General features: G+C 40.8%; 1 protein-coding gene across 3 annotated transcripts in view; it reads left to right on the top strand.

The window, feature by feature from the left end:
* The window catches only part of ica1 (islet cell autoantigen 1), an 86,920-nt gene that overhangs the window by 32,741 nt on the left and 30,981 nt on the right, over positions 1 to 23,198 (top strand). For all 3 annotated transcript variants that reach the window (XM_039737718.1, XM_039737716.1, XM_039737717.1), the window contains 3 exons: positions 4,471 to 4,543; positions 8,438 to 8,561; positions 10,748 to 10,946. In XM_039737718.1, the coding sequence (XP_039593652.1) occupies positions 4,471 to 4,543; positions 8,438 to 8,561; positions 10,748 to 10,946 (396 nt within the window). The remainder of the gene's footprint in view (positions 1 to 4,470; positions 4,544 to 8,437; positions 8,562 to 10,747; positions 10,947 to 23,198) is intronic.

The following is a 23,198-nucleotide window of genomic DNA, read 5'->3' as shown; positions in this document are numbered from 1 at the left end:
GGTCTTTTCGGTCCTGAGATGGGCACCCAGTAGGTGAGCATGAGCTAATTCGCAAACCTCCCGCCGGAAGGTACGCGGAATTAGCAGCAACTTCCGCACCTTGCCCTCGTGGGTTGCCACCCGATACAGCAGATCGTTTTCAAGCACAAAGAAGGGTTCGCGTGGGGTGGAACCATCGGCTTGTGAGCTATTAGTCAGAACTACCGCATTCCGGGCAAACCGCAGGGAATCATCATTCCACTGCTCCCTCTTAAATGAGGCCGGCGTGGAACGAAATTGGTGATCCAGGCTAACCAGAGGGTCCTGTGGCGTGGATCCCGGAAGAGTTCCCTGGCTAGTCCCTTCCCCGGCGGAATCTTCCTGGTCAGGGCCCGTTACCGGGGAAACGTCTCCCGAGGTACCAGCGCCATTAGGGCCTGCCCCAGAGCACGGTGTGGAGACCGCAGGAGGGGCGCCTTGCCCCCTCACGACCAGATCCAACGAGGCCCCGGGAGCGGTGTGTGTCTTACCGCAATTTTTTTCTGACCAGTCATGTCCCAAAATCACCGGATAGGGGGGTTCGGGCAACACAGCGACCATCAAATTAGTTAACTCCCCCTTCCAGGTGATATAACATTGTGCGGAACAATATGACTTGGTCCCCCCATGCACACAAGTGACTTGTAGGTGTTTTTTCAGCCAGTGTCGCGGTAACACATAACAGCGAGCCACAATTGTTATGTTGCTGCCGGAATCAAACAAAGCCACCACCGCGTGCCCATTCAATAACACCACTCCCGTGTTCGGACTCGCCAAGGGATGCGACGGGGTACAGTACCTCTCCGTAGATGCCCAGGTGCAGTCCATCGGCTCGGTCGTGTTGTTTAGGGGACAGGCTGGCAGCAGATGACCGGTCTCGCCGCACTTGTAACAGCGCGGAGGGGCCGGCTTTTCTCTAGGCCTTGACGGCGCTTCCGCAGCGCGTCGAGGGGGCTCGGGGTTGGCCGCCCGTCCCTGTCAGTTCCCACGAGCAGACCTTTCTGACTGCCCGACTCGGAGAACCGCAAGCTGAAGCTCCAAGACTTCCAGGAGACCTTATATCCTTATCCTTATCCTTATAAGGATGTCGCCGGACCTGCTGAGCGAGGGAACTGGGCATTGTGTTTACCAGGCCCTCACAGGCCACCTGCTCAACTACTTTCCGGGCCTGGGGTCCCTCTGGCCGTAGCCAGTGGCCCATTTTGCCCCAGAACTCGAAACGCCTGGGCAGGGGCAGGTTGTTCAGGGTTGAACTGCCAGTTCTGCCAGTTCTGCCACTCGTCGTGCCGTAGCGGGCCAGGATCTCTGGTTTGAGTAGGTCGTAGTTCGCGGCCTCCTCCTCGGGAAGGTCATAATAGGCAGGCGCTGGCCCTTCAGGTAAGTCGCCAGAATGGACGCCCACTCGGACCGATACCACTCGTTCCGGGTGGCCGTCCGTTCAAAAATGCCCAAATACGACTTGACGTCATCAGCACCAGAGGGGGAGGCGTTGGTTTGGGCGGGTCCGGCCTCGCTCGTTGGGCTTCTGCCAGTCTGGCCTTCGTAGCCTCCAACTCCGGGGTGGTAGCGGCTTGCGCTTGCTGAGTTGGGCATTCATCCCTTGCAGCACGGTATTCAGGTCCTGTCCCTCTGTCATCTCCGGGGATCTTGTATCCGCACGACTACGCCACTGTAATAACTCCAAAAGGAGACAGCACAAAGGTTTGGGGTTTTCCGGCCCCGTATATTGTAGACGATCCACAATAATGTAAAAAAGAAAAGCAGGTCAAACATAAACTAAACAGTTCAAATGCGAGACGCCGAAGCATGGCGTCGCCGGCCATTTTATGAGGGAGGAGCCGGAAGTGGAGGAATGCTGGGAAGGAACCGTGAGGGATGCTGGGACCAATGACGTCAGGACAAGATGGCGGAGGAAGGGCGGAAGTAAACGTAGTGCGGGCAAAGCCGACTTATGGCGGCGGAGCGTCCTTTTTTCTGTAAGAAAGCACAGGGAGAAAGTTAGTACCCCGCCATTCCCTGCCGGCGGATGTTTTCCCAGGTGTGTTAAAATCCGTCCGTAGTCTCCTACTCGCGTATGCGTGACAATATATATATATATATATATATATATATATATATATATATATATATATATATATATATATATATATATAGTGAAATGATGAGCCTTGACACAAGACAAGGGTTTGGGGCTGCCACCCGTGTACTTGACCTTGGCTGCAAAAAGGCAAAATTTTCAGTACAATAGTGTACAGAAGTGAATCTAAAACAGAACTGCTCAACAGAGGAAGGACATTGGCTTTTATAGGGAGGTTTAAGGAAGTGATGTTGCCCTTGGGGCTGGGACAGGAAGTGATGTTGTCCTCAGGGCCAGGACAGGAAGTGATATCCTCAGAGCCGAGGTGGAAGTGACGTCTTCATACTCAGGCAGAATTTTCTGTGTCTGGTCTGCAGGGACAAAATAAGAGGGTTAAGTGCACCCTTTTTTTCTTCATTTGATTATCAATCATTTATGTTTCCTAACAGGAAAGATTGTGTATATTTATATATATACAGTGGAACCTTGGTTCACGACCATAATTCGTTCCAAAACTCTGGTTGTAAACCGATTTGGTCGTGAACCAAAGCAATTACCCCCATAGGATTGTATGTAAATACAATTAATCCGTTCCTGACCGTACAAACTGTATGTAAATACAGTATATATTTTTTTGTTTTTAAGCACAAATATAGTTAATTATACCATAGAATGCACAGCGTAATAGTAAACTAAATGTAAAAACATTGAATAACCCTGAGAAAACCTTGAACAACAGAGAAAACTAACACTGCAATAGTTTGCGCTATAGTGCTAGGAACCGCTCACTAAAAACACTTTTTTTTAATGAGTTTTAAGGACAGGGAAAAAAATTAACATTTGAAAAATCTGTAATTTAATAAACCACCAAGAAAAGTAACATTGCAACAACGCATGCTACAAACCGATCGCTGTAAACAGAACTGAAAATAAAAACAAGCCTTCTCTGCCTTATGTGTCCAGCCCTCCCTCTCTCGCTCGCTCTCTTTTTCGTGTGTGTGTGTGCCTCTGTCTCACGCGCCTGTGTGTGTGCCTTTCTCTCGCAAGCCTATGTGTGTTTGTTTGTGCCTCTCTCACGCACGCCTGTGTGTGTGTCACACTTTCTCTCTCTTGCTCGCTTGCTTGCTGCACAGGAAATTCACAGGCAGAGATTGAACATGTACAAACCGAAAGGAAAACTGGCTTGTTCGTATACCGAATGTGTGGTCATGAACCGAGGCAAAAGTTTGGAAAACATTTTGGTTGTAAACCGATTTGCATGTGTACTGAGACGTTCGTGAACCAAGGTTCCACTGTACATGTAAATATATATATATGTGTTGGTATCATCTGTTTTTACCTTATATAGGTAAGCAGTGCTGTTTGTCTGTGAAGCATTCTGGCAATGCCTGTAAAAATGCAGACTTTTACACCAACGTAAAGCTCATATTTGGCAAAGTAAATCTTGTTCAGCTAGGTACATCTGCATAAATAAATGAATGAAGCATGTGTTGCCCCTAGGGTAATGTGATTTACGTGTCATGTTTTATGTATACAAACAATCCATGTGGTACTCCACCCAGGAATGTGTCCTGCTTTGAGATCAATGCAGCTGTAGTAGTCTTTGGCCCCCAGGAATTATGAAGGGGATTAGGTGAGTTTGAAAATAACTTGGTGGAAGGATGGATAAAGTACAAGTAACGCATTAGTAAGTAAAAAGAAAAGTTAAAAAAAACAAAAAAAAGTAACAGGGCAGACCTCTTATCAGATGTGACATGTTCTGAAATTTTGTTACTGAGTCAGTATAAATGAACTTTGCTTTATCTTTTTTTTCTGATTCTTTAACTCTCTGAGAGGGCACAATGAAGCTTTGTGGCTACAGAAACCTTTTAAATCTTCATTACTTTTGAAATTTGGTTGGCTATTTTTACTTTGCATACTTTACATTTGTACACACACTGTAATTAATGTAGCTTTACTTTCTCAAAAGTTTCAAATACTTTATGATTGTTTTAGGTTTTCATTTTGATTGGAGCACATTTTCATCCTAATAAACTTTGGGTCCTACTGCCTTATACAGTTTCCTCAGAATGTTCCCTGTAAATATTGTCTTTGTAGATAGCATTTTTATGATGTTGTTTATTTCATTTCCACAGCCTTTGTAGTGCATTCTAATGAATAGCCAAAATTGCAAAACACCTCAGAAATTATGACTTTTGCAACCTACATTTTGGTTACAGTACTTCTTAAAGGGATGTTGTCTCTAATTGTGAAATCCCATTGAACCCTCACAACTTTCTAAAACCATGAAGCCAAGTGCTAATTCAACTGTATTGATAGGGTTTAAAGTTTTAAACCTGTGTGCATTCATTTTACTTACTTTGTTTATATGCTAGGTTTTCCATTCAATTCAAAGAACATGTATGGAGCTGCTAAAAGTCATTGAACACTACCAAAGAAGAATTTGCTGTGAGTAAAACTTTCTCTTTTGTTTGTTCAGTACATTATAGTTTAAATTGTAACACTTTAATATATGTATCTAACACCCATCAATAGGCTGAAAAAATATCACCTGCTTATGATCACAGTGATCAAAAAGTAAGGATAAGCAGGAAAACGAACATGCTGAAAATAATTATATATTAAAAGAAAAAACAGTATATATTAACAAATTAATAAATAATAATTGAGTATTTAAGTAATAATTAGAATACTGAACCAAAATAATCAAATATTAACTATATAAATTAAATTATTATACTCTGTCTATTGAAATTTTTGGCATAATTTAATGTTATTGACCTGTTTTGCACATCATCAGTCATCACATTGTATTCTATGTGTTTTGTTTGCCAATACCTGCTTTTACAAAATATTGTGTTTATATTATTTTTCATGCAATTTAAAATGTGGGCTTTATGCAGTTTCTAGATTTTCATTGAGAAGCTGTTTCTAAACCACAAAAAACAAGCATTACTCTAAACCAAGTGGAAGAATGTTTATGAAATATTTTCACATATATAAAAGTTAATCGAACCTAACATATAGATGAAGAGTGGTTCAATAGAGGGAACAACAAAATAAGGTAGTTTTGCCCAGCTTACATGATGTATCCATAATTGGAGAATTGGCACCAATAGTAATCCTAGGAAAGGGGGTGACAGTCATAGCGGGGCAATGTCTATTGCTTAAACTGCTCATGGGTATTTATAGCAAGACAGTTCATAACTTATACAGTGCGTCCCGAAAGTATTCACAGTGCATCACTTTTTCCACATTTTGTTATGTTACAGCCTTATTCCAAAATTAATTAAATTCATTTTTTTCCTCAGAATTCTACACACAACACCCAATAATGACATCGTGAAAAAAGTTTACTTGAGGTTTTTGCAAATGTATTAAAAATAAAACAATTGAGAAATCACATGTACATAAGTATTCACAGCCTTTTCCTGAAGCTCAAAATTGAGCTCAGGTGCATCCTGTTTCCCCTGATCATCCTTGAGATGTTTCTGCAGCTTAATTGGAGTCCACCTGTGGTAAATTCAGTTGATTGGACATGATTTGGAAAGGCACACACCTGTCTATAGAAGGTCCCACAGTTGACAGTTTATGTCAGAGCACAAACCAAGCATAAAGTCAAAGGAATTGTCTGTAGACCTCCGAGACAGGATTGTCTCAAGGCACAAATCTGGGGAAGGTTACAGAAAAATTTCTGCTGCTTTGAAGGTCCCAATGAGCACAGTGGCCTCCATCATCCGTAAGTGGAAGAAGTTCAAAACCACCAGGACTCTTCCTAGAGCTGGCCGGCCATCTAAACTGAGCAATCGGGGGAGAAGGGCCTTAGTCAGGGAGGTGACCAAGAACCCGATGGTCACTCTATCAGAGCTGCAGAGGTCCTCTGTGGAGAGAGGAGAACCTTCCAGAAGGACAATCATCTCTGCAGCAATCCACTAATCAGGCCTGTATGGTACAGTGGCCAGACGGAAGCCACTCCGTAGTAAAAGGCACATGGCAGCCCGCCTTTGAGTTTGCCAAAAGGCACCTGAAGGACTCTCAGACCATGAGAAACAAAATTCTCTGGTCTGATGAGACAAAAGTTGAACTCTTTGGTGTGAATGCCAGGCGTTACGTTTGGAGGAAACCAGGCACCGATCATCACCAGTCCAATACCATCCCTACAGTGAAGCATGGTGGTGGCAGCATCACGCTGTGGGGATGTTTTTCAGTGGCAGGAACTGGGAGACCATTCAGGATGAAGGGAAAGATGACTGCAGCAATGTACAGAGACATCCTGGATGAAAACCTGCTCCAGAGCGCTCTTGACCTCAGACTAGAGCACCGGTTCATCTTTCAGCAGAACAACGACCCTAAGCACACAGCCAAGATATCAAAGGAGTGGCTTCAGGACAACTCTGCGAATGTCCTTGAGTGGCCCAGCCAGAGCCCAGACTTGAATCCGATTGAACATCTCTGGAGAGATCTTAAAATGGCTGTGCACTGACGCTTCCCATGCAACCTGATGGAGCTTGAGAGGTGCTGCAAAGAGGAATGGGGGAAACTGGCCAAGGATAGGTGTGCCAAGCTTGTGGCATCATATTCAAAAAGACTTGAGGCTGTAATTGCTGCCAAAGGTGCATCGACAAAGTATTGAGCAAAGGCTGTGAATATTTATGTACATGTGATTTTTATTTTTAATAAATTTGCAAAAACCTCAAGTAAACTTTTTTTACGTTGTCATTATGGGGTGTTGTGTGTAGAATTCTGAGGAAAAAAATTGAATCCATTTTGGAATAAGGCTGTAACATAACAAAATGTGGAAAAAGTGATGCGCTGTGAATACTTTCCGGATGCACTGTGTGTGATCCTATCCCATTGAATATAACGGTGAGTCACAACTCTGTGCAACCCAAAAGCAGAAGGACTTTGACTTGAGTTAAAAAAATAAATAAAAACATTAACTTCCTTTGTAAAACGGGCCCCGACTTTGTTGATAACACATCAATGTTTGCTCTATGGCAGCATTTTTGAAACTACAGATACAGTAAGTAGTCACGCTCCACTCATTACCGAGCATGCCTGTTTAAAGGGGAGCTGCCATGTGAGCGTTATTGAATTTGCTAATAGTACATTAAGAACTAAAAGTGCCTTCCTCCTAAAAATGCTTGTTCTGATGGCATTTGTTTGTGTCAAGCTAAAATTCATTTGTAGTTTCACACTTTCATCATTTGGGGGTTTGCCCAAATTTGCTCCAGCAGCAAGAGCCACAAAGTTTGGCTTGAATAGCAGGATGACGAGACACTGGATTACAACACACAGTAAACCTTTGCCTCATAAATTAACCCAAAAACAGTATCCGGAAACTGAGACATCTAACAGAAACTCTAGAGGACACGCAGACAATATAAAGAGGCTGTCTTTGTTCATTATTACATTACTTCTGTAACCACAACTGCTCCTTTCTGTTAGGCTTTGTAATGCTTCCTTCACTGGTTTTATTGTTTGTTTACTTTTTAATTTTCAGTATTGTATGAAGTGAGTGCAGCAGTACTCTAGCACTATATTTAACATGAAAGAGACGTTTGTTTTTACTTGCCATATGTTTCCAATGTATTTGGACTTGTTGTCAATAGAATAGAAAAGGAAAATAGAAGAAAGTAAATTAAAGCAAACTTTAATAACACAGTTTACAGTAGATATTGAAAACAAGAGGGCTAACATTAATGTAAAATAATGTGCAATGAGTTGTCTGTCAGTCAGACTTTGGCTGCTGTTGGCACATGTGAAACTCTTTTTGAGCCTGCATTGAGACTGAGATACTGTCTTTTGGGAAACAGACATGCGAATATTGTTGCTCCACTAAAATGGTGCAGACTTTACTACAACCATTGTTTGAACATAACATTTTATTCTAAAACATGCTTAATCCAGTTAAAGGTTCTGGAGGTCTGGCACCTACCCTGGCCGCACTTAGGACAAGGCAGAAAATAGCCACAAGTTCATCGCAGGACCATCTCAAATGCACATGTGGAATTGCCAGTTAACCTTGCCTGGTTGACTTTGGAGATGTGGGAGGAAATCTCACACAGGCAAGGGAAGACATGCAGATGCCACATACAGTAGACAACTAGTAGACATGGGATTCAAACCTAAAAAGCAGAATCCATTAATACGTTACCTTTGTTAATGCTGAAAATCAGAAATGAGTTACTGGCTCATGTGGCATTGAAAAAGCAAGCCTGTTGTGTGTATTTCTTCATTTTCTTTATGCCTGATTTCAGTGTCTTTTCCAAACAGTCCAGTTAATAATTAAATGCAAACCTTGAAGTGGGAATAATTTAGCTGGCTTCTTGTATGTTCTAGTTTTATCTCAGGAAGAAAATGAGCTGGGACGATTTCTTCGAAGTCAAGGCTCACAAGATAAAACACGAGCAGGAAAAATGATGCAGGCTACAGGAAAGGCTCTTTGTTTTTCATCTCAGCAAAGGTATAACTGTCAGCTGCACTTTTTTAACATGTGTAATTTAGGTATGTTTTGTATCTATGCAAGTAAATAATTTTGTATACACACTTTTCTAAAATATAGGTAGGTCAACCCAGCATTGTATTAAAAGACTAAAATAACCATATCCTCATATGTATGCATATAGGATGGCATGGTAATGCAGCGGTCACTGTTGAGTCACAGCTCCAGAGAACCGGATTTTCATGTTTTTCCTGCCACATCCTATGTGAATGTTGGGTTACGTGGCAACTTTAAATTGTCCTGGTACGAGTGAATGTGTGTGTGTATGTGGGTGACTATAATACTATATATAATGGACTGAGATCTAATCCATTGCTGGTTCATGTTACAAAGATACACTGTAGTTCACTGCATCCCTGTAATAGACAAAAAAAACTCATTCTGAAAATAGATGTTGTGAACTGTGGCTGGCCGTTCATCCCGGCCAATACCCCCACACCGCTAGATGGAGCCCTTCCGGCAGCATGGAGGTGCCCCGAATTCCAGCAGGACATCATGGATATTGGAGTTTTCCATCACAGCCCTGCTGGATACCATAGGGGCTGCAAGGGGACGCTGCAGGGAGCCTCAAAGACTTGTATTTGCCCAATAAACCCAGAAGTACATCCTACTCACATGGACAGAGGAAATAACGTGCTTCCGGGATGAAAAAGAAGAGTTTTTATCTGACCTGGAAGTATTACCAATTACATGGACTGAGAGGAGCGAAACACTTCCGGGTCAAGGACTATAAAGGATTGTGGGATATCCCAGACGGATGAGCTGAGCTGAGTGACAGGGTGGCAACACGTCTGGGAGAGTGGAGGATTGTTATTGATTAGAGAATTTTATTTGTTTATGTGTATTGTGGAGAGGAGAGTGCTTTGTGCACTTTATTATTATAATAAATTCAACTTTTGGACTTTCATCTGGTGTCTGACGTATTGTCTGAGGGTTCAAGGGCGCGAGAGCTCCCCTATCTGTCACAATGTACAGAGTTGAGAATTTGGGTTGGAGTAGTTCTGTCTCACAGCTTTGAGTCTCCTGTAAGTCATCTTGAGTTTAGACATATTCCTGCATCCTTCATCGGATTCCATCCACATGTGCATATTAGCTAAACTGGTCACTCAGATGTGTGCATGAATATGTGCATGAATTGTGTGGATCCCAATGACCCAGTGTAGTGGTGGGGACACTGTGCTATAAAAATGGAACAGTTCTTCTGATGAGATGTAAAATCAAGGTCCTGACCCTCTGTGGTTATAAGATTGCTGGGGATCTTTCAAAAAGAATAAGATGTATCGCAATGCCCTGGCTAAATTGCTCAACATAACTTGGTCCCCTAATCATCTCCAGTCTCTAATTGGCTAACTCTTTGACTCACTCCTTCACCGCCTAATAGCTAGTGTGTTGTGCATGTACTGCCACAAAAATGGATGCCATTGCATCATCCAGGTGAGTGCTGCACATTGCTGGCGGTTGAAGTGGCTCCCCAATGACTATGTAAAGCACTTAGATTTATTTCAAAACATATACTTCAATCTCTCTATATAGTGCATTTCATTTCTCTTTAAGCATTTACTATAGAGTACCTTTCACATATGTCTCTATCTATCTATCTATCTATCTATCTATCTATCTATCTATCTATCTATCTATCTATCTATCTATCTATCTATAATGAATTTAATCTATCTATAATGAATTTAATCTATCTATCTATCTATCTATCTATCTATCTATCTATCTATCTATCTATCTATCTATCTATCTATCTATCTATCTATCTATCTATTCTATGCATGTATGTATGTATGTCCTGGGTATGATGTTAATCTGCATCCAACTCTGCAAGTAGGCCCTCTAACCTGCAGGGAAAAAACCTGGGGGATTGGTGGCAGAATTGGCACTCCAGCCATACATCAAAAAACTCACACTGTTCCTTTCCATCTGAAGTAGAGTGGTGCTGAGGTGTCACCCATCATGAACTGGAGTTGTATCCTGGGATGGTTCCTGCCTCTCGCTGGGTACTCCTGGGAGGGCAGATTATTTTTTTGTTTTTTTACTCATTTTAATCATGTACAGTAAATATTGAATTTTTCAGTTAGTTTTATAGAATGACAATAATTAACTTTTGTATTTTTTTCTTTTATTACTTTCTTATGAAGACTGACTCTACGTAACCCTTTGTGCCGATTGTATCAGGAGGTGGAAACTTTTAGATACAGAGCAATATCAGACACCTGGCTAACAGTAAATCGTATGGAACAATCCAGAACAGAGTATCGTGGTGCTCTACTGTGGATGAAAGATATTTCTCAGGAACTTGATCCTGATACCTACAAACAAATGGAAAAATTTAGAAAGGTATGCATCATATTTTAAGTGTATTTTCATTTGTGCAATAATTTCACCATTTTCAAAAATATTTTTTCTTAGATTTTTACACCATTTTCTTGCTAATTAATCACGTTTGAAGTATACATACTGTACTGTATATGGGTGGAATTAGATTTTTCCTTCCAGTAGATGGATACATGAAAATGTTCTTGTGATCCTGTAGTCCTAAACCATTTTATACTCGACATGTTTTTCTACTTGGTGGAGCAAGTGGTCAATGATATGAATAGATGGTAGCAAGTTTGTTTAAAATTCAAGTTTATTAAATGATAAGGTGTATAACATGATACTTGTGTTAAGTAAAAAACTGACACATAGAATCAGAATATCTTTATTGTTATTGTAACAAATACAACAAAATTAGGTGCAGTCCCTGCGGTGTCAAAATATAAATAAATATAATTACAAAAGGATAGGAAAGGATAAGAAGAAATAAGGTAGAACACAAACATTCAACATAAGACCTTAATTGCACATGAAACACTATTGCACAAGATGTCATCTATTGCACTGCTGCTTTGGAGGTGATTAGGTGGCATTCAGTGCCCTAATAGCAACAGGGTAGAAACTGTTTTTCAGTCTATTAGTCTTTGTTTTGATGCTCCTATATCTTTTGCCTGATGGCAACAGTTGGAACATGTCATGAGCGGGGTGTGAGAAGTCTTTTAATACGTTTTCCGCTTTCCTGAGGCAGCAGGAGCAGTGCAGTTCATCCAGACAGGGTAAAGAACAGCCAATGATCTGCTGGGCAGTCTTTACGATCCGCTGAAGTTTCTTCCTCTGCGCTGTTGTGCAGCTGGAAAACCACACGCAGAGGCAGTAGCACAAGATACTCTCAATAGAGCAGCGATAGAAGGACACCAGCAGTTTTTGGGGGATGTTAGCTTTCATTGTATTTTCATTGTGGTTCAAAGTAATGAAAGATAAGAGAGAGAATTATTTGTGTCTAAAAACATATTTGTAATATGAGAGCATTTTTGTTTATATGTATTTTTGTGGAGTAGCACAGTGGCACAATAGTTTGCTGCCTTTAATATACAGCCTCTTTGTTTGAGTTCACTCACCCAATTGTTATCAGTGTGCAGTTTGCATGTTTTCCAGTAGCCCTGGAATTGTTTTCCTCTCCAGCCCCCCCAATAGACATGCATGTTAGTTTAATTGGTGAGTTGTAATCAGGTTCCTGTTTCCTGTCTTGTGTTCAGTGCTGCTGAAGTAGGCTCTAGCCTATGGCAACCCTGAATGGGGGTCACATGATTTTGAGAATGCTATGTCATGTTATGTGACATCAACTGGCACAACCCCCATTCCAGAGCCAATTATTTACAGTTTGCCATTTAAAGAGCTGCCCGTTTTTTCATTAATGAATATGATTCTCACTCTGTCAGACATTCTCCAAACCTCTTAGCCTCTCTTCTCTGTTCTGCCCCCAGTTTGTGTTATCTAAATTATAGCAGAGCTAACTGAGCCAACACTTGCAATGACATTTGACACATCCTTTTAAAGAGTTATGTATTTGGGCTCCAGGGTAAATGTTCAGATGTCATAAAGTGTTACCGTGTTGTAAAAGAAACGTTCTCCTGCTGTCGGTAGTAATTCCTGTTTTCCATTCTAGATATTGAGATTTTCTAGTTTTTGTTATTCCAGAGTTACCTATGCATAGGTTTTCAGAATTCACATTTTAATGGAGGAAACCTGAACATATGCATATTTTTATAGTCAGTACAATTTCAAGATTGTCTTTTTTTCTTGATCTATATAATGTAAGCTGATTTCTTTTTGCCCAGAGACTACAATTAAATGATGTACTTCCAACTGAAAGCCATTTTGCTACAATTAAAGGTCTGGGACAGCTATTGCTATAATGTAAGGATTGCACAGTGAAGCAGTACTTCGTGATGGAGACCTTGGTTTGATTTCACAAATGGTCTGCCTCTCTGTTATTCCTTCAGGTTCTTTTGTATCTTGCAGTATTCCAAAGTTGAATCTAAATTGATCCAGGATTATTGTCTGAGCACATGCGTCAGTATGTCCAGCGGCAGATTGCACTCCCGTCCAAGGCTAGTTCTTGCCGTTAGTAGAGGTTTTCTTCTTAGTGAGAATCTCTAATAGAATCAGAAGACGAGTAGATCAGGAATGTCCAGCTCTGGTCCTAGAGGGCCTTAATGATTTCAGGTTTTTACTACCTCCAGTCCTTTCACTGTAGGGTGATTCTAGCTTGGAATTAAACACTATGTTTAATTAGAGTCCAGTAGTTAGATGTGGCAGAAATGAGAATGTTGAGATGTTTGTGTAGAATTACAAAGAAAAAAAAAAACAATAAGAAATGAGACAATCAGAGGTGCAACAAAAGTGGGACAGGTATCTAAGAAAGAATAGAAAAGTAGGTTGAGGTGGTATGCACATGTGATAAGGAAAAGCAAAGAATATGTAGTCAAAATTGTGATGAAGTATGGGGGAAGAGAAAGAAAAGGAGGCCGAGGTGGTGGTGGATGGATAAAGTAAAAGAACATGTGATGGAAAAAGGCTTAACTGGTGAGGAGGTGCAGGACTGAGCTGAATGGAGAAGGCTGATAACGTACATCAACCTCATATAGAAGTGGGAAAACATGAAGACAAAAGAACAGAGGATGTTTAATTACACTCCAGTATTTTATGTTCCATATCTGTGTTGGTCAAGTCTTTTGGTATTAGAAAGTTCATTTTCAACCAACCAGTTTAAGTAATGCTGATCTATAGCAAATGTTTTTCAAAACAATAATTGCAGAGAACAATCAAAGGTGTCCCTCTTAAGTAATCACTCACTCTTCACAGGAATAAGCTCTTTGCATCTGAACCTTTGCATCTGAACCTCCCATTTAGAATAAACTAGCTGAAATACCCGCTGTTCCCCGGGAAGAAAATAAAGTTTTTTTTTTAATTGTTTGAAAAAAATATATAATAAAAAAAAAACGCAACTTTAAAAATAAAAATAAGTTAACAAACAATGAAGACTCACTGGAGTGGAGAAGAAATGTACTGGTGCCAATATTTAAGAATATGGGAGAGCTGTAGTAACTACCGGGTGATAAAATTGATGAGCCACAGCATGAAGTTATGGGAAAGAGTAGTGGAAGCTAGGTTAAGAAGTGAGGTGATGATTAGTGAGCAGCAGTATGGTTTCATGTTTGCTCTGAGGATGTTGATGGAGAAGTTTAGAGAAGGCCAGAAGGAGTTGCATTGCGTCTTTGTGGACCTGGAGAAAGCATATGACAGGGTGCCTCGAGAGGAGCTGTGGTATTGTATGAGGAAGTCGGGAGTGGCAGAGAAGTATGTAAGAGTTGTACAGGATATGTATGAGGAAAGTGTGACAGTGGTGAGGTCTACGGTAGGAGTGATGAATGCATTTAAGGTGGAGGTGGGATTACATCAGGGATCGACTCTGAACCCTTTCTTATTTGCAATGGTGATGGACAGGTTGACAGACAAGATTAGACCGGAGTCTCTGTGGACTGTGATATCTGATGATGACATTGTGATCTGTAGCGATAATAGGGAGCAGACCCTGGAGAGGTGAAGATATGCTCTGGAGATGAGAGAAATGAAGGTCAGGAGGAACAAGACAGAATACATGAGTGTAATTGAGAGGGAGGTCAGTGGAATGGTGAGGATGCAGAGAATAAAATTGGCGAAGGTGGATGAGTTTAAATACTTGGGATCAACAGTACAGAGTAATGGGGATTGTGGAAGAGAAGTGAAAAAGAGGGTGCAGGCAGGGTGGAATGGGTGGAGAAGATTGTCAGGAGTAATTTGTGACAGACGGGTATCAGCAAGAGTGAAAGGGAAGGTCTACAGGACGGTAGTGAGACCAGCCATGTTATATGGGTTGGAGACGGTGGTACTGACCAGAAAGCAGGACACAGAGCTGGAGGTAGCAGAGTTAAAGATGCTAAGATTTGCATTAGGTGTGATGAGGATGGACAGGATTAGAAATGAGTACATTAGAGGGTCGTCTCAGGTTGGACAGTTGGGAGACAAAGTCAGAGAGGCGAGATTGCGTTGGTTTGGACATGTGCAGAGGAGAGATGCTGAGTATATTGGGAAAAGGATGTTAAGGATAGAGCTACCAGGTAAGAGGAAAAGAAGAAGGCCTAAGAGAAGGTTTATGGACGTGGTGAGAGAGGACATACAGGTGATGGGTGTGACAGAACAAAATGCAGAGGACAGAAAGATATGGAAGAAGATGATCCGCTGTGGCAACCCCTAACGGGAGCAGCCAAAAGAAGAAGAAGAAGACTCACTGATCTGGTTGTCTTGAATTCTTGTATGTATCCATCCATCCATTATCCAACCCGCTATGTCCTAACTACAGGGTCATGGGGGTCTGCTGGAGCCAATCCCAGCCAACACAGGGCGCAAGGCAGGAAACAAACCCCGGGCAGGGCGCCAGCCCACCGCAGTCTTGTATGTATGCTATTATCCAGTTGACGGGTTAGGGTTGATTTCACCCTACAGTATTTTTAGTCGACCAATGAGAAAAGTGTACCAAGCTTCATGAAAATTGCTCCAGCTGTTCGGATGTGATGCTGGAACGTACATACATACACACACACATACAGTACATTGTATTTTATATATATATAGATTTATTATTTAGAAACATTTGGACAGAAAGAATATTCTTAGCAGCCGTATAACAATTCACAAAAACATTCCGTGAGAAAGTAAATTACAAACTTCTTTGGAACTTTAACTTTTTTGAAAGCAGGCAGTGTAGCATAGTGATTAAAGCTTTGGATTTGCAACCCTGAGTCTGTGGGTTCAATGCTGTTACTAACATTGTGTGACCCTGAGCAAGTTACTTCACCTGCCTGTCCTCCAAATAGAAAAACAAAAGAAATGTAACCAATTGGATATTAAATGTCGTAAGTCACGTTGAATGAAGGCGTCAACCAAATATGTAAATGAAATCCTAAAGTTATTGCTGTTTCCAACCATGAGCTGGATTATAAAACTGCCTGCAATGTGTTAAAGTATGAATAAAGTTGCCTTGAACCCATTAACATGGATTTGGTTTGCTTTACTGAAAACTTTTAACCAAGCAAAGTGTCAGTAAAAAAGATTTTATAATGTGTGCAATTCTAAAAGCTCCCAGCAGAGGGAGAGGTTAGACTGTCATGAAGGAAAACATGTTTTAAGTGAGTCTTCTAGCAACAGATAAATAGAATGCTACATTTTGTTTAAATCCTAGATTGTTTTTGGAATTTTAAATGTACATTATAGAAGAGTATTTACTGTTTATGATGTCTCCACATTTAAATAACGGCCAATCAGTTGGTATATGTTTGGATTACCAAATTAAAAATGCCTTTTGCATTGATATCACCTTTCTAATAATGACACCCAGTCTTGTAAAAGATATCGCCTAGGATCATGGCTGTGCTGTTCTCATTGCACAATTAAAATCTCAACATACAGTACTTTGGACAGGTTGTCATTTTCTGAATGGAGAGGCTTTGTGTGCAGGTCTCTGAAGTGGCTCTCTGAGATCAGCAGATACAAGTAGATTTAATTAGTTTATGAGTTAATGCTATTATTTAGGAATTTATTCTCCTTTTAGGCTTATCTTTAATTATGCAAATGAACAATGATATCACCTAGAAACGGTGCAGAGTGCAATGGCACATCTTTAAAAGCGGTCTCTTTAGAAAACTCAGATAAGAGGTGGAAAGTGCATATTCTGTCAATTTATAAGATTATCGTCCTTCATTTATTTTTCCTTTTTCATGTAAATCTTTAACAGCTATGGGTAGCTGTCCACTGCGCCCTATTAACTTCTCTTTTGAATCTTCATATTTAAAAAATAAAAATGTCTGTAAAGGTCTAATGGAATCCAGTTTTTCCTTAACTCATTTGTTGTAATACCATGAAACAGATAAGTTACAATTTTGCATGCTGCTGGTCTAGTATACAGTATTATGTTGCTTTTTCAGAGGGCAAACAATCTAAAGATAAGTAGTGTGTGAATGCCAGATTTGTGAATTGAATATGCAGTAAAATAAATGTGACCAAATCCCATCAGAACCTGTACAGAATAAACAGGTCCACTGCATGGTGACAAGTCAAATTATTGCTCATTTAGATGTCTGAGAGGGCAGAGGTGATGACCAGGTGCCTGGCTTATTTTTTTGTAGTGTTTTCAGATTCTTGATTGTAATCCCAATGAAAAAATTGAGACCTGTATCCTTCAACCACATTAGTGCCATTCATACAAAAGACAACTGGACAACTAAAAAAAAGTAGGATGAGATCGGCCCATGCTACATTATTAGTGCATTTCCATTATGTATGTAAAGTACAAACTTGTTGTTAATACCATCCATCCATCTATTATCCAACCCGCTATATCCTAACTACAGGGTCACAGGGGTCTGCCGGAGCCAATACTGTAACTCTGTGCCTGACTTTGTCTCTCGACTTTGTGTTATAACTGACTGTGAACCCTCCAGAGGTTTATTATCTCCTGCGATGCTTCTTACTGGAGATTTTTTTCCCTCTTCTCTGTTTTCCTCTAGCCATAGTTCAATGATAACATTAATAGACATATATTGTTAGCCATTATTTAATTCAGTGTGCAAGTTTATGTACAGTAGGTGTGATCGTTGGAAAAAAGGAACATCTGATTGGTCACATCTTCCAGTCAGTTGATGTGATTGGTGAATAATCGTAGTACACAGGTATGCAACTGGCAAGGATGACTGTCCAACGATGCACATAGTCTGAAATGTCAATACACATAGCTGGACGCGAGGCCAGGAAATTACTTAGATTGTATTAAAAACTATTTGTTCTTTGTTTTTCAAAGAACTATTCCATTCACTTGACTGGCCAATCCAGTCTACACTAATTCCTATACCCTTATCCCTGAGATAACTTGTCCACTGCTATTTGCATGCACACCATCATCCCAGAGTACACACATCTCCAGTGAACTGCACCTAGTGATGGAGGGCGGCTGTCGGACAGCATTTGCATCAGCAGGAGCTCTGAACCCTGGTTGCCTTAATGGTACATGTGTTTCGTGTTATAATAGTGACAGTTCATTAATGGCTCATGACTGCATTATAGTTTCTAGTTCTAGTGTTGCATACAAGGATGATGATTTTGCAAAAGTGTCACTTTGGAATTAGTGTGGTGTACCAAGAGTTTGGAAACTGTCCAAGCTGCCATTCAAGGATCTCAGGGTGTAAAGCATATTCGTCAGATACAGACAGTCCCTTAAAGAATTCATATCTGTTAATGATGGCATATTAGCTGTAAGCATGACCCTAGGGAGAAAGATGATTTTTAAAATATAATATTGTTTACTATACTTTACATACCCATGCAGAATGTTGTTGTTAACAAATCACATGGATTAGAATGGTTATTTGACAATGAAGCGATACAAATGGTACTTCATACAATCACTCAGTTGACTGCATCTCTACTGAACAGCCAGTAAAGTATATTGGTAGCTTGAGAAAAGTACCCAGAGACTGTAAACTAGTGAAATATTAAACCTGCTGGTTTTAATGATATTATTTATTAATTTATTTTACAATTAATTGTCATTGATTTTTATTTTAGTTTTCATTTTTTTTCCTTAATTTTTACCTTGACAGATGAAAGTAGTTTCTATCTATCTATCTATCTATCTATCTATCTATCTATCTATCTATCTATCTATCTATCTATCTATTCTATCTATCTATCTATCTATCTATCTATCTATCTATCTATCTTGTGAATGACAGAGGATGTTACTGCGACCCAAACATCAGACACAACTGATACGTCCACAGTCACAGGTTCAAATAATGGATTCTTCCTAGGAGTACTTCCTATGTCTGACCACAGTCTGATGGAAGTACTTCCGGGTCAAGTGAAAGCCTCTAGAAGGTAGGGATTTCCTCCCTGAAGCTCCCCCTGGCAGTAGGCATGGTATGCAACAGGACTGTATCACGGGGCTCTATTTCCCAGCACGTGTGTGGGTTGAAAATCCAGGGTAGCAACACAAGAATGCTGCCCTCCATATTATTGGTGGAGTATAGACTCCAGGAAAGCCAACTCCTCCAACCCTTCATCCTTTTAGCCTCCCTTCCTGTCAAGGGATCAGTTCTTGAACTGGTCAAGGTGCCAGGTGAGCACTGATGACACGTACAACACATATACATAGGGCACCAAAACTGAGGCAGATACATAGGACTGCCACAACATACACTGGGCACGGAAAGTATTCAGACCCCCTTCAATTTTTCACTGTTTGTTATATTGCAGCCATTTGCTAAAATCATTTAAATAAATTTTTCCCTCATTAATGTACACACAGCACCCCATATTGACAGACAAAAAAAAGAATTTTTGAAATTGTTGCAGATTTATTAAAAAAGAAAAACTGAAATATCACATGGTCCTAAGTATTCAGACCCTTTGCTCAATATTTAGTAGAAGTACCCTTTTGAGCTAATACAGCCATGAGTCTTCTTGGGAAAGATGCAACAAGTTTTTCACACCTGGATTTGGGGATCCTCTGCCATTCCTCCTTGCAGATCCTCTCCAGTTCTGTCAGGTTGGATGGTAAACGTTGGTGGACAGCCATTTTTAGGTCTCTCCAGAGATGCTCAACTGGGTTTAAGTCAGGGCTCTGGCTGGGCCATTCAAGAACAGTCACAGAGTTGTTGTGAAGCCACTCCTTCGTTATTTTAGCTGTGTGCTGAGGGTCATTGTCTTGTTGGAAGGTAAACCTTCGGCCCAGTCTGAGGTCCTTAGCACTCTGGAGAAGGTTTTTGTCCAGGATATCCCTGTACTTGGCCACATTCATCTTTCCCTCGATTGCAACCAGTCGTCCTGTCCCTGCAGCTGAAAAACACCCCCGCAGCATGATGCTGCCACCGCCATGCTTCACTGTGGGGACTGTATTGGACAAGTGATGAGCAGTGCCTGGTTGTCTCCACACATACCGCTTAGAATTAAGGCCAAAAAGTTCTATATTGGAGTTTGCTAAAAGACACTTGCAGGACTCGGAGATGGTGAGAAATAAGATTCTCTGGTCTGAAGGGGGTCTGAATACTTTCCGTACCCACTGTATATGAGATGTCTGGTCATACTAAGTAAAATCTTCATCATGATTCATATGAAGAGAAACCAGACAAGACATGTGTATATCTGGTTAGCCCTGAGTATCTTTTTTTCAATGAATCTTCAGAATTGATACTGTCAGGCATCAGTTAAAACCTAATTGTGCAGAATGTGCAGTAAAAATCACTCAAACCGTTTACTTAAAACCTAAAATTTGTATAATTTCCAGTAAAACCATTCAGGCTATTCAAGGACCTTACGTTTTTGTTCACATAATTCAATGCGCAAAATGCAAAAAAATATAAGGGTACAAACATTACTGTGGCGGTCTATGTAATGTTGTAGCTAGCCCTGATCAGTTTTTTCAGATTAGCTCTACAGTGATCACAATTGTTAACCATCCATCTATCCATCCATTATCCAACCCGCTATATCCTAACTACAGGGTCACTGGGGTCTGCTGGTGCCAATCCCAGCCAACACAGCGAGCAAGGCAGGAAATAAACCCCAGGCAGGGCGCCAGCCCACTGCACGATAGTAAACCAGAGCATCTTTAATGCTGTAATGTGTGACTCCTATGACAAAAAAATAGCATTTCAAAGCTTCTATGTCAGATTATGCTTAGACACGAGTTTTTGTGAATGTTAGCAATGTCAAAAGTATCCATTTACTGAAGAAAATTATCTTCAGGCTTCTTTGATTTTAATAAATGACTTACTAAAGTTAAGGAAAAGTTTGATAAAGTCATTGGTAAGTTGGGTGAACATACCTTTACCCATGTGTAGCTGGGATAAAATAAATCTATACTAATAAAAGGCAAAGCCCTCACTCACTCACTCACTCACTCACTCACTGACTCATCACTAATTCTCCAACTTCCCGTGTGGGTGGAAGGCTGAAATTTGGCAGGTTCATTCCTTACAGCTTCCTTACAAAAGTTGGGCAGGTTTTATATCGAAATTCTACGCGTAATGGTCATAACTGGAAGCTGTTTTCTCCATTTACTGTAATGGAGATGAGCTTGAACGCCGTGGGGGCGGAGTTTCGTGTGACATCATCACGCTTCTCACGTAATCACGCAGTACATAGAAAACCAGGAAGACCTCCAAAAAGCGCTGAAGAAAACATGCATTATATAATTGAGAAGGCAGCGAAACAATAAGAAGCGAGCGAGTGACATATACAACCATATTCATGACTTCTGCTACTGAAACAAAGCACGATGTAAACCTACACTTTAAATTAAGTTCATAGACAGGCTGCGCTGGCGTTTGTAATTTAGTGCCTGCCCATATAAGGCCGTCCGTCAGCGGCAATCCAATAGCAAACTCCCACTAAATATTCACGGGTGAAGGACTGTGCTTATGGAGAGGAAGATGAGATGGTCAGGGTGGTGTTTGACACAAACTCAGCGAAACTGCGAGAGAAAGTTTTAAGTGCCAGGACTAAGGTAACATTAAATACAGCCATGGACATAGCAGGAGATGGCACCAGCACAGCTGGGAACCTTCGATGCATGTACACCGAGCGGCTCACGGAACTGACGCAGTGCACAGATAAAAGCAACAGTTCCAAAGAGCTGAACAAAACCGAATTACACAATTGAAAAGGCAGCAAAAATATGAAGCGCCTGATAAGCATATTCATAAATCCAGCTACTGCGGAAACAAAGCACACGTGGAAAAAGTCAATGTCCCGCTAAAGGAAGACAGTGTAAAAAACCCGTGCATGCAGTGTGTCAGGTCTCAGATAAAGAAGAAGACGAGCTGTTTATTGATGCAGTAAGAAACGAATCGATGAATGAAACCTGTCATCTTTACAACGATTGACAAACACGGAATGTAACTTGAACACAACACATCCTACAAATACGAACCTGATTGAAAGAAATAATGATAATCAAATCCTTGATGACAGCAACACTCAGTAACACTCACAAAACAAATACTGTATATTGACAGTCATGTTACGTTATTTTTAAAATGTTCCCTTTTCTTTTCTAGCTTTTTAACACACTACTTCTCTATGCGATACGCGGGTATATATATATGTATATATATATCCCGATCTACATACTCGAATAATGGATACTTTATTCGCCATCAACGATTGTTTTGGTAAAGCCATACTCAGTGTATTCATTAGATGAACGGTAAAAAGTAAGAGCGAGGGAGGATGACTTATTGAGGCATGCAGGCTGTAGTGCTTGCGCCAACTCTATCTGAATTGCGCGATCACATTTGAAAAAATATATCTTTTCAAGTTCTATTTAGTCCATATGTGTCAAACTCAAGGGCCACGGGCCACATCCGGCCCGCATGTAATTATATCCGCCCGCGAGATCATTTTATATACTGTATTATTGTTATTAATGGCCCGGTATATGAAGCGCTGGTAACACAATAAACTACAGATCCCATAATGCAGCGCTTCAGCTGCCTTGCCGAACACTTACGCGTTAATCAAGTCTAGCTTATGATGCTGCAAGTTATTGCGAAGCTAGCTCACACGATGCTGAGAGAAAAGTTGATTCTGAAAATAGAGCCTTTAAAAACCAATGGGAGGCTGAGTATAAGTTTACTGAACCCGTGTGTCTCATTTGTGGAGCTAATGTGGCTGTAATTACAGAATTTAATCTAAGACGGCACTATGAGACAAAACATCAGGGTAACCTGAAAGACCTGAATGCAATGCAGAAGATACAGAAAGCAGAAGAATTAAATAAGAATCTGACACTTCAGCGGACGTTTTTACCTGTGCACAATCACAAAGTGATTTCAAGTGAAGCTGCTTTTATGGGAGACACAAATGCACAGTGCACCTTGCCCCACTTTCCCTGTTGCCAAGTAATGTTAAACCAAGTCGTCACTACGGTGTTCCCAAATACGCACTTTGCTGATAAACTGAGCGCACTGAGTTTGCACGGCGCTTTGGTGACTTTGAAGAACAAAAAAAGTCCGTCTACATGCGGCTCGAACCTTGTGCATGTTTGGTAGCACATATCTGTGTGAGAAGCTCTTCTCAGTGATAAAGACTAACAAAACAGCACACAGGAGTCGCCTCACTGATGAGCACCTGCAATCCATCCTGAGAATCTCCACAACACAGAACCTCACACCAAAC

Source organism: Polypterus senegalus, chromosome 15, assembly GCF_016835505.1.
Source record: "Polypterus senegalus isolate Bchr_013 chromosome 15, ASM1683550v1, whole genome shotgun sequence".
NCBI classification, from domain to species: domain Eukaryota; kingdom Metazoa; phylum Chordata; class Cladistia; order Polypteriformes; family Polypteridae; genus Polypterus; species Polypterus senegalus.
Note: the sequence above shows the minus strand (reverse complement) of the source record. Positions and strands in the feature narration are given on the sequence as shown.